At 36.3% G+C, this 21586-nt stretch overlaps 1 protein-coding gene and 1 long non-coding RNA gene across 2 annotated transcripts; both read right to left on the bottom strand.

Annotated features, from left to right (window-relative positions):
* Positions 1-4538: 4538 nt before the first annotated feature.
* LOC128787119 (uncharacterized) lies at positions 4539-16969 on the bottom strand. The gene is made up of 3 exons (XR_008430575.1): positions 16798-16969; positions 15351-15448; positions 4539-4608 (listed from the first exon to the last, which is right to left on the bottom strand). It is a non-coding gene; the product is annotated as an uncharacterized LOC128787119 (long non-coding RNA).
* Positions 16970-17753: 784 nt separating this feature from the next.
* On the bottom strand, positions 17754-21140 carry LOC128787627 (ribonuclease H1-like). Its single transcript, XM_053941915.1, has 2 exons — positions 20282-21140; positions 17754-18953 (listed from the first exon to the last, which is right to left on the bottom strand). Exon 1 carries the CDS (start codon positions 21103-21105, stop codon positions 20506-20508), a length of 600 nt encoding a protein of 199 aa, XP_053797890.1. The 5' UTR covers positions 21106-21140; the 3' UTR covers positions 17754-18953; positions 20282-20505.
* Between the last annotated feature and the right edge of the window lie 446 nt (positions 21141-21586).

The following is a 21586-nucleotide window of genomic DNA, read 5'->3' on the forward strand; positions in this document are numbered from 1 at the left end:
TGCTTTATGAAAATATCTGCACTTCAAACCTAATGCACATTAAGGATGTGTTAGAGTTCTGAGGACAGAAGGTAATAGAGCCCTAAGCAAAGACACTGTTGGACTAGAATTTTGACAGAAGTAGTGGGTGCCAGTGTAATTTTGGTGGTATTCACCATCTTTTCCCAATCCAATGGTAGCACATCTTTCTCACTTGTCGCAGTAAAGGCCTAACCTTTATGCAAAGATTTTTAGCTTTTAAAAAATCATATATTTAGAGAACTTTGTAACAAATGGGTTACATTTCATTTTGAATCTGAAAAAAAATGGAGGGAGAGAACACTGGCATTTTCAATCAAAAAAAAGCTTGCTATAAAAGTCAAATTTAATTTATCAAGAAAACAGTCTCTACTCTTTCAGTGAATGTGTTTGCCAATCAACATAAGATCTCTGAACATAGTGGTCTCTCTAATTAAATATAAATTCTTTATATTTATTCCTGAAATTTAGAATATGTTATGGTTGGAAATGACAAGATCTGTTACTTTTGGGAAATGGCTCGAGTTAGGAGGAAGAAACAGACTACAAAATGAGGCTTTATATAGAAGCCTTTCATCTCTAAGGTATCTCAAATTGCTTTCAGAAAAAAACATTGCTACATCAATCATATAAACCCAGAGAACCTTTCAGAGATGGCAACATGAAGTCAACAACTGTTCACAACTCGGTTCAAAGTGCAGAAAGGTTTATAGAGGTTGCTACAACCCAGAGATGGTACAGTATAAAAAATATACTTTCAGGCTGCTTGGACATGTTAGCTGTAGTGCTCATGTGTGTAACTCTGAATTGAACTATCAGCTCAAATTTAAGTCTTTGAGGGAGGGTTTCTGTATGTTTTCTTATGCTTGCTACAACACTGCTTTTAAGAAACCTCTTTCTTTCCAAGACAGTTCCATCACCTGTGGCCTTCAACATGACCAGTGTGATCAACGTTTAGCAAGATGATACATTGGCTGTGTAAGAACAGATTCCTGGGTTTCACATTAATGTTTCTTATTTTGATCTTATTTATGCCCTGTAAATACACTGCAAGAAAAAAAATTAAATGAAGTGTCCATTTTAAGAAGAAAAATTAGATGGGAGCATTATTAATTCACACATATCTATAGTTTGCATAGTGTAACATTAGTTATGCTATGATATGTACATTAAAGCAAATGCCCTGTAATCCCAAAAACACTATTTATACTTTCTTTTAACAGTTTTACCCAAATAGGTGACAGATATATAAATAACTAAATGCATCTGAAAATTCCAAGTGTTCTGAAAATATGTTTTGATAACGATAACATCAAAAGAAATAAACACATTCTTAAGCAGAAAGATCACTTTAAGGTGATAAGCATGATTTGTTAAGGAGTTTATACTGCTCAGAAATAATACTTTACATAAATATGGGGGTGATGCCCCATCTCTCAGTAGCAAACCAAGGAGGGAATCAGGACACTTGTTCCATTGATTCCTCATTTGTTTTTGGGGAGAGAGAGGGATAACACAACATTAGCAGGAAGTGGCTTTCTTGGAAAAAAAGTTGAGCTAGGTGAAAAATCCGATCTAGAAAGCACTTAGGTAAATTTCATGTCTAAACCAGCAAATCTGGGCCCCTAATGCTGGGAGCACTGGGTAGAAGCCCTGCACATTTCTTGTCTCTTTGTGTCTACCAGTGAGATGATAAAGACCATGGGAGTCAATATACAGCAGTGACTTCAACCCCTAAAGAGAATATTCACAAGATAGTCAAGAGTATGTTCCAAAAAATCCAAAAACTTTTCTCTAAAGACAAGGAAATATTTCCCATTTCTTTGTACAAGTGAAGGAAAAAAAACCCCAATAAACTGTTGAAATGATCCTCAGCTTCAGTCCTGTTTCCCAAAATGCTGGGAGATACCATTGCTACTGACAAGGTAGACATTGACCCAACTTCTTTAAAAAATAAATTTCTAACTAGGAATCACTTTTGGGAAAAAAAAAAAAAAAAAAGCAGCACTAAAAGATGTGCAAAGGGCATGACATTTGTGTTATTTGCCCCAAAAAGGCAAATAACATTAAAATTGTGTAAGATTTGCATTAAAATTTTTTCAGGATATGGGAAAACTTATTTTCATTTTTAATTTTGGCCCAAGTCAATTGACATACTTATGAAAGTCTCATTTTTTTTGTTCCAAGTAGCAAGCAGAGCAGGGCAGCTTATGAACGTGTGCATGTGTGTACATGTGTGCACATGCATTATTACTGTAACAATGAACTGCAAAGAACCAGAGGAGAGCTTACTGGCATAAATGTCTTTGCACCTTTACACTTCACATGTAAATACTCAACCTAGTAATATATTGCTGTTCTGCAAAAATCAGTTCCGTTCTTTTCCACTAAGAATCACACAAATTTCTCTGACCTCTGTGAACTTTCATAAACATGATGGATATATTACCTTTGTTTTCTTAAATATTTCTACCTTCCATTGAATTTTTAATTTTATTGTACGTATATATGCAATTTCATTTTTTTTCATTTAATGATCTTTGTAGTATCTCTTTTTCTTTCCCCACTGAAAGGGTTAAACTTGTTGCTCCTACCCAAGACCACAGTGTACAGTGTTTACAAGAGCTACATTCTATTCTGAAACTAAGGCTGAGAAAATTACTTCTATTCAATGCTTCTGCTTTAAAAAGGATAATGATTTCATCTGGTTAGAGATGTCTGTACCTACTTAGTTTATTGCAGGGAAGAAATTGCCTGTTCGCTCATGATAAGATAATTTGTCGCCTTGGAAATTAAATTATCAATTCCAGTTTACCTTGAGGAGGAATACTATATAATACCTATTTGTTCCATTACACCCTTTAAATCAGAAATACGCTTTACTCTACAAATATGTTCCATGTAATCAGAGACATTAAGACAAGCTAAAATAGCCCCTGACTGCAACTTAATTAGCCTCCAAAGTTGTCAATTGTGTAAGACTTGGATCCAGTGGAACTAAAAGGATATTGAATAAATAATTTCTTTTAAAGAATAAAACTAAGCCTGCAGTACTTTTTAAGATAGCTTTTTAATATTTTTTTTTCCATTCTAATACTCACAGAAAGCCATATAGGGTACACATCTTCACTCCGCCAAACCAGAACAACATTTTTAGGTATCATTACAAGATGGAACAAGCAGGATCAAACTTCATTTTTCACCTAATATTTTAAATTATATAAGGGATTAAGGATTATAAGTATGTGGCTAATGTGGGGGTTTTCCTGCTTCTGCCAGACTGTGCTTAAATACATAAATATAGTCTGTTTTTCAGAGACACTGGTTTGTAAAATTACCATTTCTTAACCAATTTTGAAGTCCTAGCTGAGTGAAGGGGTTTTATTATTTAAAACCTGCTATCACAAACCCACAGTAATTAGGAATGGCCATAGTTCTAGGCCAGGGAGAACACATCAGAAATGCTGGGTAGGGCATGGTAGGACACAGCTCTCAAGGTACTGTTTGACAATGGGCTCTGCAAACAGCTTCTGAATCCTCCATAAAGCTCATCTATGGAACCGCATAATCCAAGTGATTCATTAACTTCTTACAGATGGAATTTTGGAAAAAAAAAAAAAAAAGAAAGAAAGAAAAAAGGCTAAGAAAATTAGATTTTTCCATAGCATATTTTTTCCAGCCTTTGAGTAGTGATGAAGAGAAGCTAGTCTTGTGATGGTGATAATGGATTAGGAAATAAAGCCTTGCGCTGCTGGCTCTGACACAGGCTCTGTGCCTGACCTTCAATGAGTCGTATAATCCCCATGTTCCTGTCTCTTCTCTTGTGAAACCAGACAATTTTTACCTACAGTGAAAAAACTCTTTAGGGGATTAATTAGATATTTATTAGATGCTTTAGACAAGAAATATATGTAATCATCCACTTCAGTTGAGGCTAAAATATATTTATTTGTAATCTTGCTATCGCAATCTCACTCACACATTAACAACTGCTGTATCAAATATATTTTTCAATAATATTTTTCCTGTTGTCTCATTTTGCTAGCACATACAACATTTTGGAAAAGTTGAAAATAATTCACACATTTCAGTGGTGGAAAACAAAAGATGTACATGGAATGGGGGCTGGAAATGGGATTTTAAGTAACAAGGAAAGAAAATTCGCCTCTATTTCTAGATCCACTTATTAGTAAATTAATTATATTATTTACTAAGTAGAGAAACATTTACTGAGAGAAAATTCTGCATGTGAATAAAACATGATTAGATATTAGTAATTAAAATGGCAAAGTGTCTCCATTAAGCTTCAAAAGAGCACTTAAGCAAGAAGGATGCAAGCAAGAAAATTGCAAGAAATCTGAATTATTCTAACATCAAACGAATTGAATTAATTTACTTCTGGATGGCATAGTGTGTGCTCTCAGTAAACAAGGAGAATAAATTATTTAATTGTAAATCAGGAACAAAATGAGTAAAATCATCTTTTGACATAGAATATGTTGGCCTGATATATTTTGTACTTACCAGCTATTGCATACCAGTGAGAAATAATGGTTGATCCAGGACTGACTCCCAGGTTTCACAAGTTCACTAGTAAAGGTGAATATTAGAGTCTTATAAAAATTGCCAAAAAATATTTTTTTATGTACATTAGCACAATTGTTTTTAGGAACATTCTCTTAAATAATGCAGATTCTATAGCAATATTAATGAACACTTTGCTCAGCTGCATTTTTCATTTTAAACTGGGAAATGCTGCTTTGCCTTGCCTTTTCTGCTAATCCTTCAATATTGATAGCATAGCCAGCAAAACCACAGTCCATGGACTTGGAATTCTTTAAAAAAAAAAAAAAAAAAACAAACAAACCAAAATAAAACACAAAGATACCCAAAAACTATAACAAAAACTAGGACTTAACCTAAACCTTTTTTTCTAATTTTTATTCCAGGAAAAGATGCACAGACATAATACAGTTAATTTTCAGTCCCAAGTTGTGGCTTTAGCTGTCTGTACTGTTCAGGTGCAATGGTTTGAAGTTCATTATTTTTTGTTCTGAAGCCACCCTGCTGTTCTAACCAAAGAAAAACAGGTCAGAACCAAGCTATTTAATTAATGGAGAAGGTAGGTGATGCTTAAGCATGCTGCCAATCATTTTCTAACTATTTATAATTTTCCATCACGGATAGATTGACAATAGAATTTCGAAACAACATGCAAAAAATGATAATTCATGAAAAATGGCTGTAAGGAATTTATTTTAATAAAGGAGAGGGCTAGAAAATAATAGATTATAAATTATTAAACATAAGAATACATCTTTGTTACGTCTAAACAGAGCTCAAATGTGTACCATGAATTGAATAGAAACAAAGTAAACTAATAGACTTCAGTGTTAAAAAAAGGCCACTGATGAGATCTGAAATGATGGAAGCACACAAAGGAGCTCACTAGCATGTGCAATTTTTATTTTCCTTCATGGTTCAGAGCTTGAACCAGGATTTGTCTTTGTGATTCTATCAAAAGTCCACTTGTATACATAGTGCAAGCCACTAAATTTTGCATGATTACTTGCAGAATAAAAGTTGTATTGTTTGCACTACTTTTAACTTTCAATAATAACATAAAATATAAATAGTTCTCTGGTAGTTTGGGGTGTTTTTATATTTGCAATGTCCCTCTTTCGATACTTAGCACAAGCTGTTAGAGATGTTATTTTTAATTTGCTGCTCTTATGCTAAAATATTTCTAATCTTAAGAACTTTCAGTGTCCCATCTGGAGCAAAGAGGGACAGAATAGAAGATCTTTTGGGGTATTCTAGGAGGAACTATCATCAAGAGGTGCTCTGATAATCAGAAATCAGGTTCCTGAGGTGCTATAACTTAACAAGTTTAAAAATTTGGCTCCCAAAGAAACAAGGGCTTATGATTTGAAATATATTCATTACAAAACACACCTAAAAACTTCAGACCAGCGGCCTCATGTCAAAGTAAGTGCCAGTGACTGCTGTGTTTCTGCTAACACCCAAAGAAAACCATCCTTTATGGTGAAGAAGAGAGCTCTCCCATGACTTAAAGTATTTTGCAGTAAACAGAGTTGTGCTTTAATTAAGACAAAGAATTAGTATCAATAATGCACTAACTGGAATGCTAAACCAGCCTTTTCCCTGTTATTAATGAAAATCAGTTAGTTAGCAACAGCATTAATGAAATTTTCACTCTTTATCTGCTAGGTTAACAGTCTTCCTAATAGGTGGCTCAGTAACCAGTGCTATTAAAGGAACTATGAAGAACCTTAATTTAAAACACTAATTAGTCCTAAAATAGTGAAGAAGATTACTTTGTAGGAATAGGAACTCAGGGCATAATGACCTTGTCTATAAGAATTAAGAAGGGACATATCTGCTTGCCTTTAAAACCAAGATCAAAGGCAGCTTTTGTTTAGTTAGTGAGGTGTTTTCTTCTACTGTTATCATAAGACCCCCCCCAAATAAAGCAGGGAATTTGAGAAAATAAATTTTGACTTAAAAGCCAGTCCTCTGGGAGGGAGCCTTCATGAAGATTAAGGGGTAAATCCGGCAGTGCTTCTAACCTGGTAAAGGAATAAAGTAATCAGGAGAGTACTAACTGAACATCTGGGTTATCAGATTCAGCAATTTTGATATTCTGATTATTTATTTGACCCATTGAACTACACAGTCTTGATTGCTTTGTGCTAACTCTTTCTGAGTGAAGATATATTGTTCTACAGATTCCCGTATAAGATTCTATTCTGTGACAGGAGAAATGAAATAGCTCTGAAAACCACAGGAGTTACAGTCCTGAGTTGCTAAAACATTATAAATTCACTCATAATATATGTACAGCTATAGAGATAGGTCTTCAGTAAGATAATGTTCATAGGAGGCTAAAGTATAAATATAAAGTTTTCATATACCTGCTATGTTAACTTCTGCCTTCAAATCTTCATCTTCTTGATGACCAAGCTATCCAAAGTTATATAAATAATTAAGTCCCTGTACTTGCAGAAAATTTTTGTGTAGCTTGGAATAAAATCCAGTTTCTTAATGTAGTAAGTATTTGTTGGGGAGTTTTTCTTGTTATAATTGGTTTTAAATAACGGATATGGGTGGCAAATGTATCACTTCCTTATCCAATCAAAGTCTGAAACGTTTGAAGCTGCAAAGATACATGTGATGTAAAACCAGAATAATCACACAGGCTCCTTTCAATCAGGGCATTGTGACAAGGATCAAAATATTACGAAGTTAGGAGAGGATAAGGAACAAAGCACCCGCTCGTTGGGAACACATAAGATGCAAAGTATTAAAACTAAAACACAATCTAAAATGTTGCTTTCCAATTTTTGTTGATTTACTTTAGAGTATTCTTAGGCATTTGATACCCATACCAACCATTTTCTTGGGTATACACTCTTGTTATACCCATATCTGGTTTTGCTTTAACTAGATTAAAAATAAGTGTATATGTATATATATATGTGTAAATATATATAAATATACATATCTATAAGTCTATATATAGATAGATAAATAAAATTCTTTTGTGTTGGCTCTGGGAATACAAAATAATAAAATATATTTTTGAGCATTCCAGACAAGTAGTTCAGACAGCAGAACAAGTATTTTCCAATATCCCCTTTTGAAACTAAGCTTTAAAAGTATTCTTAGGAAACACCAGACACCCTTCTTGACCACCTGCCTCCCAGAAGGTGGCCTCTGACACTCCAGGGTAAAATTAAAGAACCTTCACAGTGAACAGTTAAAAGGTATGCTTCCTATAAAAAATAATATTCTTAGCTCCTATCATTGTCTTTTGCCTGAAGCATGAGAAGTTATATCATTTCTAGATCCCTGATTATTTTTAAAACCCTAGTAACTCTGACCATTGTTGTAACCTGTAGAAACATCCTTTTCCTTTTCTAATCCAACTGAGCTCATGACTCCAGTAATATATTGTTGCAATGACTTTTGTTAGCTTATTATTGGCTGAAAAAAATAATTCCTTCTCTTGATTTTAAGATTTGCTGTCTTTCAATTGTCTGAATACTTCCTTCCTCTGGTATTATGTCAGAAGTTAAGTAGGAAGCCTGCACTAGTTTCTCTCTAAATTCATTTCTACACACAGCCTTTTTTACTTGGTTATTTTTCACGTCTCATCTTGTTCGTCTCTATTCTGAAGTAAACTGCTGCTGTCTTTTCAATCTTACTTCATATGGTAGTTTTTCCACTTCTCTAAGCATTCTTATTGCCAGTCTCTGAACCCCTTCTATTTTCCCTATAGTCTTTTTTGGAATAACATAAATAGAGCTGAAAGCTGTGTTCCAGAGGCAGCCTAGGTTACAAATAGCATTATAATACCATCAATATCAATTTAATAAAAATCCTAACCCTAGATTTCTTTACTTTGCTAACCATTACTGCTGACTGATGAGGGTTTGCAGCTGTTTGAGTTTCTGATCTCACAGTCACAGCTATGGTACATTTCATTCCAGACGTGGTGTAATAACATTCATGGAATATGTTTCCTAATACCTGCTGAACTCACTGAATACAGTGGATATATTTTATATTTTTCCCTCTTCATACTTTATAGCTGGAGAGCAACTGCACACACTGAATGTGGAACAACTGTGTTTTCCATTCTCTCTTGGAAGTCTGTGATGCCTCAGGCACTTTTCAAGCAATATCCTTTTATTTCAGATAAAGAGAGCCGATTGATCTCCTGGAGTAAAATCAGTTCTCCAGAGAGCATCCGAGCCCCTCTTTTGACAGTGGGCAATAAAATGTAGTGGTATTGACCACCCTCACGTGATAACTCACAACTGTCATCATCTTCTTTTTGTACAGTAGCAACTCAGACTGAATACTGCGAATGTCATGGAAATTGTGCCTGAAGAACAACCTCTCACCAGAGAGCTGTACATTGTCTTTAGATCTTAGGGGAGATCTTCCACTCATTTCTGTGTTCATGAGTTCAGATTATCCTTCATAAACCAAGCATGCTGCATTGCTTTCCAGACTATGGATGAAAAGCTTCCACTAAGGTCCTTTGCCTTGATGCCTGAAGGAATCTTCTGCAGCATCTTGGGGTATAATTTGTTATTAAGGGCAAACACCTAACCTGTAGGATCAGGTAGGATATTTACCTGACTCTCAGAAGTAAAAATATTTAACACTTGTTACCTGCTAATGGCAGACTTCTTTAAAACAGACTTAATCATTTAATCAAAGGGATTTAGAAAACAAAGCAGGGTCTATTAGAGTCATTTTACTACAAAACTCTAATAGTCACCTGAGATTATTAATTTTGAAAAAAAAAAAATCCCACACTTATATTGCCAGTCTGACACTTATTCCTCTCTAAACTCCTGTTGTATTATATCATTTCATACAGTTTTTTACATTGAATTGCAGATTCCTTCACAGCAATTCTACACAAAACCTGGTGCCTGACACACATCAGAATCCTGCACAGGGATAGGGGGATGCAGGTGACTAAAGGAGATTGCTTTGTGGAAGCCAATTATTCATTCTCTGAATTTCTACCATCTTTGATGTGTGAAGGAAAAACCAACTCTGTGTGTAGGCTGACTTGTTAGAGTTGAAGCAGGAGTAAAAAGAGTCTGTGACCAAGTAGGAATGACTATGATGAGTAATGGATTTGTCACTACAAGGGGAAAAAAAGAAAAAAGTTCCTGTAAATTTGAAATTATTATACTGTTAGATGGGTGAAAATTCTGTATTCCTCCACTATAAAAGGTGAGAGAAAGAGGGGCAGCAACTATTTTTCTCCAACATTCTTTGAGTCTGCACTTTTTAATGTGCAGATATAAAACTATACTTTGAAATCAACTTCCAAGTCCTTCTGGTCCATCCAGTCCTGTGGATGGATATGGATGAATAGGTGGACAGGTGGGATGGATGCACAGGTGCAGTGGACAGGATTTGAAGGCTCAAAGGTCCAAGTCCCTCTAAAGCCAGTCTTAGTGATCTCTTCAAGAGAGGAGAGACACATTTGACTTGCACAGTCCACCAAATCATCCAAGTAACACAGTAAATGCCTTGAGATTTACACTCTTCTCTGATCCCATTGAGGGGTGGCATAGTCCAGGCAGGGAGTGGCAGTGAGCTCCCTAATACCTTTTTTTTTTTCTCATATGACAGACTTTTATATATGTAGATACAAAGGCAATGATTCCTATTCTATTATCCTAAATACAATATAACTTAAAAGGAAATAACATAATTGCAACCTATCAGGTTTTTTTTCAATGGAAATTAGAAATCTAAATTATAATCTACATGTCATCTTTGCATTAGGAGTTAACATTGCCCAAGTACTTCACACTGGTTTCTGCCAACAGCTGGTGCAATGTTATTGTGATATTCCAGTATGTCAATTAGTTTTGGAGGAAAAAAAAAAATAACTTCCACTTCTGTTTCATCTACAGCCAGCAGTAAAGCTCTTTGCTAGGTAGAATATTTGCTTCAAGATAAAAAATTATATAGAGTTGTTGGCATGCATGGGTTTTTTTGATTTGGTAAGATGGTCAATTTCACCAGAATCCAGTTTTATTTCACCACCGACCATGGCCAGTCTTTGATTTTATAACTGGAAAAAGCTAAAATTAGGCTATGCTGCATATCTATACCAGCTTTCTATATTTTCTTTTTCCTTCCAGAAACAGAAAACCTGTAATATTAGAATTGCTCTTTTTCATGATAGATGGTTTTTCCATAAAGGCCCTAAAGAAAGCACAAACCTCTTTATCTCCTTTTCTCAAATATGCCTGAGCTTCTGAATATTTATGGCCCTGTGGCTTGTCTATCAGAAGTTTGAGCCACCTGCCATAGACCAGAATGGAAGGCAGTCCAATATATAACAGTGAATTTCAATTCTGTCACAAACAGTTTTGTAATGTTCATCACACGGTATTAGAAAAAAACAACAAGCTCTCTCTTCCAAGTCAGTCACACATTCAGTAAAATCCCTTTTCAACACAGGACTTCCTTTTTTACCCCTCCTGCCTTTCACTTTTTCTCACTCCTAAGCAGGTGTCTTATTCTCACCCACCTCTTCTCACTGTAAAGCATTTAACAAGATAGCAACTGCTGCTGAGGTGTTGCTAAATCTGAAAAGCTTTGTTATGATGCTTAATAGCAGAAGAAATTTAAAAGTGCTATTGTACACTCAAACAAAAGTTCTGTGTCAAGGTAAAGGATAGGAAATGAAGAAAAGGCACTTAGGTATTTCTCCACACCTTTGTATTTTGTGCACCTGACATTTTAAATCCTTTTTAAAAAATCTAGAAAAGCTTCTGGTGGCACAAATTTCCATTCAAATATGTGAAAATACATATCCCAGGTCACAAATAGACCTATGTATCAATTTCATATTCATTCTACTGCATGTTTTATAGACCTACAGGGTTTCTTTCCCACTAAACTTTTACATTCTTCACATTTACATAGAGCATCTGACTATATTTTGTAGCATTAGAAAATAAGAGACTGATTCATCAATGCCTTGCACCATTTGTAGTCATTCTAGTTCTGCAAAATGAATGCAGATCATAGATTTTGTTTTACAGTTTTAAAGGTTCATAGATTAGATTTGGAAAGTTTGCATTTGTTTTAAAATACTAGTATATTTTTATATATTGATAGAAAGAAGGCAACATAGATTCAGCAAATCTTTGTAGGTCAGTAAGCACAGAAGCATTTAAAACCAGTGGCAAAAGTCCTATTTGTTTCAGAACATATCAACAGATAAAACTCACTGTGCAAAATTTCATAGCCTTCCCATAAACAAAACCAAAACCCCACACAAGGAAATTGAAATGAACCTTTGATAACTGTTTCACAAAAAATTCCAACTCTTAAAAATAGTTTTCTCCAGACATAAAACAATACATGCATATTGAATTTAATAATTTAATACCTTGCCTTGTTCTTACATTGTTGGTTTTCAGAATTCTTACCAAAACCTAGAGCAAGAGTTCACAAGTGAGGATGCAGTCTAAATGATATCCTTTCTGCAGGTTAACTGGAATCAGATATATTGGTAGTTCTTCAGATAAACTTCAAAATATTTGTTTTATTGCTGAAGAGGTATTTCTCATGGGAAGACAGAAGAGGTGAATAATTTATCTGAGTGATAGGCAAGGGACAGGAACTATTCCCTTACTGATTAGCAGTCTCTTCCTGCCTAGGACAGAAGAATAATCTGCTGCTATGGATTGCCAGCCTCAGGCTTGTCATGGTCCACACTGTGCTGTCTGATTTAAATAGATTGCTCTAGAATAATGTGACAGCATCATAAAATACAGAGAGATGACCAAGTTACTAATATGCTGGAGTATTATCCTTATGGGCTGGAATTTTCCAGCTGATTTCTTGAAGGCACCAGCCATTTCACAGGGGACAAGGCAACACAGAGGGTGATGGAAGCATTAAACCAGCACTTAAAATTATCTCTGACTCTGCTAGGGGCCTGCAAAGAGACTTTGTCCTAGGGTTTCCAACTTTTAAAATTCATATAATAAAATTTCCTCACCTGGGGATGTGCTCCAAGATCAGTTCAGTAAAATGTAGGTTGCAATACTATTACCTGCAGCCAAGCCATGCAATCAACACAAATATACCACGTACATGGGTCACTGAGCCATCAGATGTCAAAAGTGCAAACATTTGTTATCATTTTAAATGCCCTGAAGACTCCACTATCTTAACCTCTAAAAATCTAAGGTCCTGTTTTGTAGCAGACCATACAGAAGTCACACATGCCATGGGGAATCTGGAAAGGCACTGGATGCCTATTTAACTGCCTCCATCACATCTTATGCAACTGCAACAACTTTTTATTAAAATTCATTTTACTAAAAAAAATCCCTCTTCATATTTTTTTTTCCTAATGGGTCAATTCTTTCTTAAAGAGGAAGTATTTATCGAAGAAGAATTGCAATGCAGTAAAACAAAGGCAAAAAATCTTTTATGTTTTTGTCTGTAGCTTTCTTGGTGTTAGAGGGACCAATCTCTCTGCAGACAGTGTGACCAGAGCAGAGCCACACAATAAAGAAATGTGTCACAAATATCAGCTGGCAAAGAGGCATCAGCCTTTCTTTTGTATCGTCCAGTATCTAAAGGGGCTATGAGAGAGCTGGATGGAATTTTACACAGGAATGTAGTGATAGGGCATGGGAAAATGGCTTTAAACTGAAAAAGGGCAGGTTTAGACTAAATATTACGTAGAAATTCTTCACTGAGAAAGTGACAAGGCACTGCAACAATTTACTCAGAGAAGCTGTGGATGCCCCATCGCTCGAAGTGTTCAGATTGGATGGGGCTTTGAGCAACCTGGTCTAGTGAAAGATTTCCCTGCCCACGTCAGGGAAGTTGGTGATCTGTAAGGTCTCTTCCAAGCCAAACCATTTCAGGATACATGGCAATCAAATGAAAAGCTTTGTCTATATGCTCTGCACATTTGCAGTGAATTAATTGTTCAGGAAATGCCTGGTAAAGAAAGAAACCCCTGGCAGAGATGTTATTGTTGCAGCACTTGTCACTGCAGGTATGAGCACTTCATTATCAACATTGGCTTCTTTCAGTGTAGCTTCACACAATTCTAACCTGTGAAAACAAAATAGCCCCGTTTGCCCTAAAGCATGTGCACTGATGAAGAAGCTTGGGGTGACAAATATTCATATATTCCAAAACAGTACAGGAGTGTTTCTGCACATATATATATATCTATATCTAGACACATAAAAATATAGTATGTAAAATAGACTTCTTAGACTGATCATCTATAAACTTGATCAAGAAAATTACACCTAGAATGTTATTGCATTTGTAATTGTTCACACATAGTAAAACACTCCATTTTAATACAATCTTGACTTGATGGCTTGTAAAAAATACCATAAGAAAAAGAACAAGGGGGGGAAATCTCCTTATCTGCACCTTATTATTTTCTCACAAAGAAAATTATGAGGAAGCTTTTTGGAGTTTATTTTGCTTGTCTGAATTAAAATGCATTTAAATATTAAGAAGAAAAATCCTATATTACTTCAGTCCTGCTTTTCCTGTGATATTTACCATCAATGTCACTTTTCTATATATATATACCCCAGGAGATGTAAAATCACATATTTGTTTTGTGAGTCAGAGCAGTAAGACACTGGTAAAACTCCATCTGGCAAGCAAGCAAAAGTTCATTTCTGTGTTTCTGTTATCACTAAATGTTATTCAAGATTCTCATTACACTTGTCATCCTAGTGCAAGGTTAATTAGAATTAATAAATGCTGTACTGATCCAAAAGGAAGAAAGGGCAAAGAGAGAAAAACATACTAATTATCATCCATCCAAAATAAAGCAATTTGACATAGGACACACTGTGCAGATGGACCCATCTTGAGCTGAAGATGGAAAAAATCTGTTAAAAAACTAAATACTTCCTTTAGGTTTTGATTTTAATGGCTTAATGACGAATTCTAAGTAAAATATCTCTCATAATGAGTTCAGTACATGACACAGGAGGCTTTAATCCATTATTGACCTGCTTTGCAACTTTTAGCATGTAAATTCACTTTTATGCTCCTTGATTTACTTGCTTATGGAACTGACATAAATATTTTTATCCACAATGTAAGACCTCCTAAAGTCTCTGGAACTTCCATTACAATGAGATGTTATTTGTATTCCTGCCCAGCAAAGGACCACAAGAAAACTATGTAAAAAACATCCAACCAACCAACCAACCAACCAACTAACCAACCAACCAAAAAACAAAAACAAACAAAACAAAAAAAACAAAACAAAAAAAAAACAAAAACAAACAAACAAACAAACAAACAAACAAACAAAAAAAACCAAGGAAACACCAAAAAAACCCACCACAAAATAAAACTTGCTGACAGCAAGCAGCACTACCTTGTGTTAACAAGAATTGCTGGGGTTTTAACAAGAATTTGAGAGGGGTTTTGTTGTTGTTGTTCTTTGTTTGGGGATGTGTTATTTTATTAATTGGAGGGTTTTAGTGTTTAGTATCCTATTAGTAAGGAATAGTAGCTGCATTAAGCACTTAGCATGTTCCAAATATTCTAGATATTTTTTACTACAGGGTTGTCCAAGAGCACTTGAATATCCAAGTGCTTTACTTGTAAAAAAATGAATAAACCTCAGATAATGAAGGAGTTTTCTTCAAAATCATAAAGAAGTGCTTTACAAAGGCACAATAAGAATGGGTTTCCTCATTTGCTCATTTTCTTACCTTAAGGTAGTGTCTTACTATTACACTTTTAGACTTTACCTTTTCTATAGTCAACTCTCTTTTTGCCTCCAGAAAGCAAAGAACTTCATTCTTTGTTTTGCTGTCTCGCTCTCATGTTAAAAATTTCTGATTTCTACCTGTTGTGTGTAGGATCAAAATTAAAATAAATCAATTTTTAAAAATTCAAATACAAAAGGAGCTCGCATAATTTTTCTACATACATGCACATGTATAATAATAAATGCAAAATTTTAATATTTCCAAAGATGAAACTGCTTTTTCTAACTGTCCTTATATGATTCTCCCATTCTCTTTGCCATGACATTTTATGCATGACTCTTTTGAAAAATAAACTGAAAAACTGAGAAGTTTCTTTTCAATTAAACACTCCCTAATCCTGCTCTATTCAAGGAGAAATAGAGGAGCAAAGAGCCATTATGCTATTTCTGAAATATCATTGAAGTTTGTGCTAGACCAGCAGAAAACGAAAAAGTCTTTCTTGCTCTATCAATACATTACACTATTATTCTCCTGACTTTTTGTTTTCAAAACTAAACTTCTGCAAGAGCCACTGACAACAAAGATTTGTTATCCCATCTCTATATAACACATTAGCATAGGTGGGTGGCTGCATTTAATATTTCTTATCTGTGGGACAATTCGACATGCTCTGCTCTTTGCAAGTTCCTAATGTAGAGTTATGACACATCAATAAACCTGTCATTAAACATATTTTCTTTCTGTTTTGATTTTGTTTGTTTGTTTGTTTGGGGTTTTTTTAGAAAAAATATACTTGATGCTATCTGCCTTGTCAGTGAATGACAAATACACATTCACACTTGAAGTAATGGTTTGAGATAGTCAGCAAGACATGAAATTCTGTCAGTTTGTGTCTCTGTGACCCTCTTTAGAGAACATATTTCAACTTGCATAAGTAACTTGAAGTTAAATGTATTTTATTTAATAGTGTTTGTGAGCCTGTGCTTTAGGATAAAAAGAAAAATAAGAAAATACTGTCATTGTGAGATGCAATTTATGTTTTAATTTGTGATGTTCACAGTACTCTCAATCACATGCACAAAGACCTTGCATTTCATGAAGCATTGTTTTCCCCATGCCTGAAATTGGAAATCCAAATATATAGGAAAAATTAAAAACTGGGAAGAGACTGCAACAGTCTCCAGTCTTAATCAGCTACTCAACCTCCTACAGATTGCACACAAGAGATGTCTCATATTACAAGTTACACAGAACTTTACCTTTGCATAAAATATTACTTAATAATAATTTCTGCCTATTAGTCATGGCAAAAGAGCATATCTTAATATAAACCATTTTCTTGGAGGCACTACACACTTTCCCTTTCTATAACATCAAAGTTTAGGAATATCTTCTGAGTCACTATTTGCAACCAGTGTTTTCCTTGCCATACCCTTCCCACACACACAATTATCTTCCACACACATAGGAGACCACATTAACTTACCTCATCTTCACAATGCCAGCCTCTCACATCAACATTTTAAATTTTCTCACATTAATATTAATGTTGACTTCTGTGTTAAACAAGCATGGAACAGAAATTCCTTACAGGCATCTTCAAAAATATTTCTTAACCCATTACTTTTTCTGGGATGTATGCCATTAACTCTACAGCTTAATTTGCTGACCAAAAGCAGGCAATTCTTCTTTCTTTCTTTCTTTCTTTCTTTCTTTCTTTCTTTCTTTCTTTCTTTCTTTCTTTCTTTCTTTCTTTCTTTTTCTTCTTTCTTTCTTTCTTTCTTTCTTTCTTTCTTTCTTTCTTTCTTTCTTTCTTTCTTTCTTTCTTTCTTTCTTTCTTTCTTTCTTTCTTTCTTTCTTTCTTTCTTTCTTTCTTTCTTTCTTTCTTTCTTTCTTTCTTTCTTTCTTTCTTTCTTTCTTTCTATCTTTCTTTTCTTTCTTTCTTTTCTTTCTTGTCTTTCGTTCTTTCTTTCTTTCTTTTTCTTTCTCTCTCTTTCTTTCTTTCTCTCTTTCTTTCTCATTCTTTCTTTCTTTCTTTCTTTCTTTCTTTCTTTCTTTCTTTCTTTCTTTCTTTCTTTCTTTCTTTCTTTCTTTCTTTCTTTCTTTCTTTCTTTCCTCTATTTTTTTTTTTTTTTCCCCTTACAGGGACTATCTACCCTCTGAGATGGAAATTGTCATTTTGTTCAGTGTTTTGTCCAGCAGGTAGGTAGCTATTAGGATCATGAATAAGAAATTGTTTCTTAAAGTCTGCTGAGGGAAACAAAGATGTGGAAGATGTCTGATTGAAGAGATACTTGTACCGAGTTCAAATGTGTGAGTCATGCCTGGAATCACAACATAGCTATTTCTGTTCTTTTATTCTCTTGCTGCAAAAAATGCAAGTTGGTTTCAGATTTTATCCAATCTTCTATATAGCAAAAAGAATCTCTTTTTCCCTGCAATAAAACAACACAGTTTCAACTTTTTGGATTTTTATCCCTTACCATAAATTGAAATCAACTTCCATCTAAGCATTTGCTATGAGCTATATCACACAGAGAAGCTGTCAGACGCATGGAGTTTAATTAAATATCATACAGCAGCCAAAAACTTTGGCTTTTTGGAATTTTAGTAACAAGCTATGAAGCAATTTACTTCAGGTAATTTGGAGATACTTGGCTCCAGACTTCTGTCTAAAAGCCACATGGCTGATGTGAAATGAGCTAATCGGTGACTGAAGCCCTCTGGCTCAAGTCCCTGTCATTTCAGCCCTTTGTCTGTTGCCTCGGGCTATGGAATAGTCGTGAGAAGGAACCTGGCTCATTCTGAACTCTCCAGCTGGGTGGAAAAGAAGTAATCTCATTGCTGGAGGTCCTGATGGCTGCAGCTTAGACCAAGGTCTCCTTCCATATCTGCAAGTCTTTATGTTCTGGGTTGGGAGATCAGAGGCTGTCTAATCTCAAAGAGAGAGCAATAACCACTTTTCCCAGTGTTCTGGCCTCAATTCAAGGAACAGATATGGATGAAATATTTTTCAATAGTCTGTGTATTATTGTGAATAAAATTATGTCAAACATAGTAATGGCAATTGAGTTTTGCTGGACTGCAAGGAGTTGCAACAGTCAAAGATATAGCAAAGAAGAAAAACATTCAAATAATCCCTATTAAACTCATTTTATTTGGGTCTCTGTCATGTAACTTTAATAACAAATGTCTTTTAATAATAGATTTAAAAATCCAGCTTATTCTAGGATTTCAGTCTCTTACTGGATTGTTTTGACATCTCTTCTACAGTGACAGGCAAACTTTGTCAACTGCCTGAAGTCAGAGATATGAGAGAATATGGTGTCTGAAACCCCTTTCAAGATCCTGTATACTCAGCCAACACCAGTTCAAATGAAAACTCCTAACTCGTGTCCCTAGCCTGCTGCAAAACAGATATTAACCACATGAACTGTGGGTCACGTAAAGCTTCTGTGCTGCAACACAACTGCTATCTCTCCAAACTCCAAAATCTCAGAATTTTTGACTTTTCCTGAAAATAACTTGCTTCACTTCAGAAATAATTAAGAATCAGTTTTAATACTAAATCTCCATAAGATGCTCACCCAGAAATACACCACTCATTCCCTATTAGGATCTTCTGCTGTGTGAATGGGGTACCTATGGAAGAGCAGGATCATAATTGTCCGTACATTTAATAGTTCCTTCCTACAATGATGTCCTCTCTTGAAATGTAGATTTCTCATTTTAACGGAGGGCCTAATTCAGCCAAATTAAACATAGAAGGAATCTACCTGTTATCATTCCCTAAATGAAAAATTCAAGGAAATATCAATTTCAAACTTAGAGCTATGACCAGACCCAGCTAACAGGGAAGTCTGCTGTCTCCCAGGGGTCTGGATAAGGGACATTACTGGAAAACTCTCCAGTCTACTAAGGCCCTCTGAATACTATCTGCTACTGGTTGTTCAAACTGGTAGTGATGAAATTACAACAAGAAGTCTGAAGCCAATCAAAAGAGGCTTCAGGGCCTTGGGACAATTGGTTGAAGGATTGGGAGCACAGGCAATGATTTCCTCAACCCTTCCAGTTACAAGGAATAATATAGATAGAAATAGGCAGATCCATCAGGTTAGTGAGTGGCTTCAAGGCTGGTGTAATGAGAAAAATTTTGGATTTTTTGACCATGGGATGATCTATTCAACATCTTGTCTACTGCCACTTGATGGGATGCCCCAATCTCAGAGGGGAACAAGAGTTCTAGCACAGGAACTAGCAGGGCTCATTAATAGAGCTTTTAGTTGCTTAGAAGGGGGAGAGGAAAACACCAGGCTTGCCAGGGATGAACTTTGGAATGCTGTGTCAGAACCTGGGGAAACGAGCACCAATGGGATCTCTCAATTTGCTTCATGAGGTGCTGGCTACAAAGTACCACACTTGAAATACACAGTAGATCCATTGCAGAAGGACCAACTCGAATTACTTAAACTGAAATTAAGACTGAACTTCAAGGGTAGCACATCTACTCATAGGAAAAAAACTGCAATGGGATTTTTAATGATCATAATATTCAGGTTTTTGTCTTTACAGAAAGATGGAGAATCCTAAAGATGAAACTGTAGCTTAGGGGTGCTATAACAGAAGAAGAGGGTGAAGGCAACGGAAAAAGAAAACAAACCAAGGAAAGCATCATCTCAGTTTAAAAGTACTAAAAACATTAAACTATTCAAAGCCTTGCTAACTTTCATCAGATTCACAAAGGGACACTTCAACTTTAATTTACCTTGGCCTGAGCCTATCCAATTAAAAAAAAAATCTGAAATCTAGGTTAAATTTAACTGTCAACAACAGCTTCCTTAAAATTAAAAGTACTCCAGGCTCTCTGTCACTTTCCCTCTGTGGCGGGGGGGAACAAAGGCATCTCCGCTTCTCTCCACCCTTCCGTCCAGGAGCTGGCTGGGTTCCAGACCTTCAGCCCCTCGGCCTACCTGGACAAGGCCGCGTGGCTTCCCCTCCCTGACCCAGCCCATGGCTGGGCAGGGGAGAGTCTGCACTCTCTGACGACCGGAACCAAAGAGACAGTTCCCTTGGGAGTTCTTGCTTTTAACCCCCTGTGTTCTCAGAGGCGTGTCCATACTTTCAGTGGTCACTCCAGGTGCCAATATCCAAACCTGACCACTGATTGGTTTGACCCAACTTCCTGAAAAAAAATTCACTTCCATGTCAAACCACGACACACAGGTAGTTTCTCTACCCGGGTAGCAATGTCTTTCCATTCTTCAACAGCCCAAATTGGTTTTCCTCTATGCTGCCAGTTAGCCCCTTTCCATCTCTCCAGCCATCCCCACAGAGCATTGGCTACCATCCATGAATCAGTGTAGAGGTAGAGCTTTGGCCACTTCTCCCTTTCTGCAATGTCTAGGGCCAGTTGAACGGCTTTGAGTTCAGCAAGTTGACTTGATCCACCTTCTCCTTCAGTGGCCTCTGCGACCTGTCGTGTGGGGCTCCATACAGCTGCTTTACACTTCCGATTCATCCCTACGATGCGACAAGAACCGTCAGTGAAAAGAGCATAGCGTGTTTCCTCTGCTGGCAATTGGTTGTAGGGTGAAGCTTCTTCAGCCCATGTCACTGGTTCTTGTTCTTCATCTGTGACACCAAAGTTTTCACCTTCAGGCCAATTTGTAATTACTTCCAAAATCCCAGGGTGATTCAGTTTACCAATACGGGCGCGCTGCGTAATGAGAGCAATCCACTTGCTCCATGTAGCACTGGTGGCATGGTGGGTGAAGGGAACCTTTCCTCTGAACATCCACCCCAGCACCGGTAGTCGGGGTGCCAGGAGGAGTTGCGATTCTGTACCAATCACCTCTGAGGCGGCTTGGACTCCGTCATAGGCAGCCAAGATTTCCTTCTCTGTTGGGGTGTAGTTGGCTTCAGACCCTCTGTAGCTCCGACTCCAAAATCCTAGCGGTCGGCCTTGAGTCTCATCAGGTACTTTCTGCCAAAGGCTCCAGGACAGACCGTGGTTCCCGGCTGCAGAATAGAGCACATTCTTGACCTCTGGTCCTGTCCTGACTGGGCCAAGGGCTACTGCATGAGCAATTTCCTGCTTAATCTGGGTAAAAGCTTGTTGCTACTCAGGGCCCCAATGGAAATCATTCTTCTTACGGGTGACCAAGTAAAGAGGGCTCACGATCTGACTGTACTCAGGAATGTGCATTCTCCAAAAACCTATGGTGCCTAAGAAAGCTTGCATTTCCCTCTTGTTGGTTGGTGGGGACATAGCTGTG

This window comes from Vidua chalybeata, chromosome 4, assembly GCF_026979565.1.
Source record: "Vidua chalybeata isolate OUT-0048 chromosome 4, bVidCha1 merged haplotype, whole genome shotgun sequence".
NCBI lineage: Eukaryota > Metazoa > Chordata > Aves > Passeriformes > Viduidae > Vidua > Vidua chalybeata.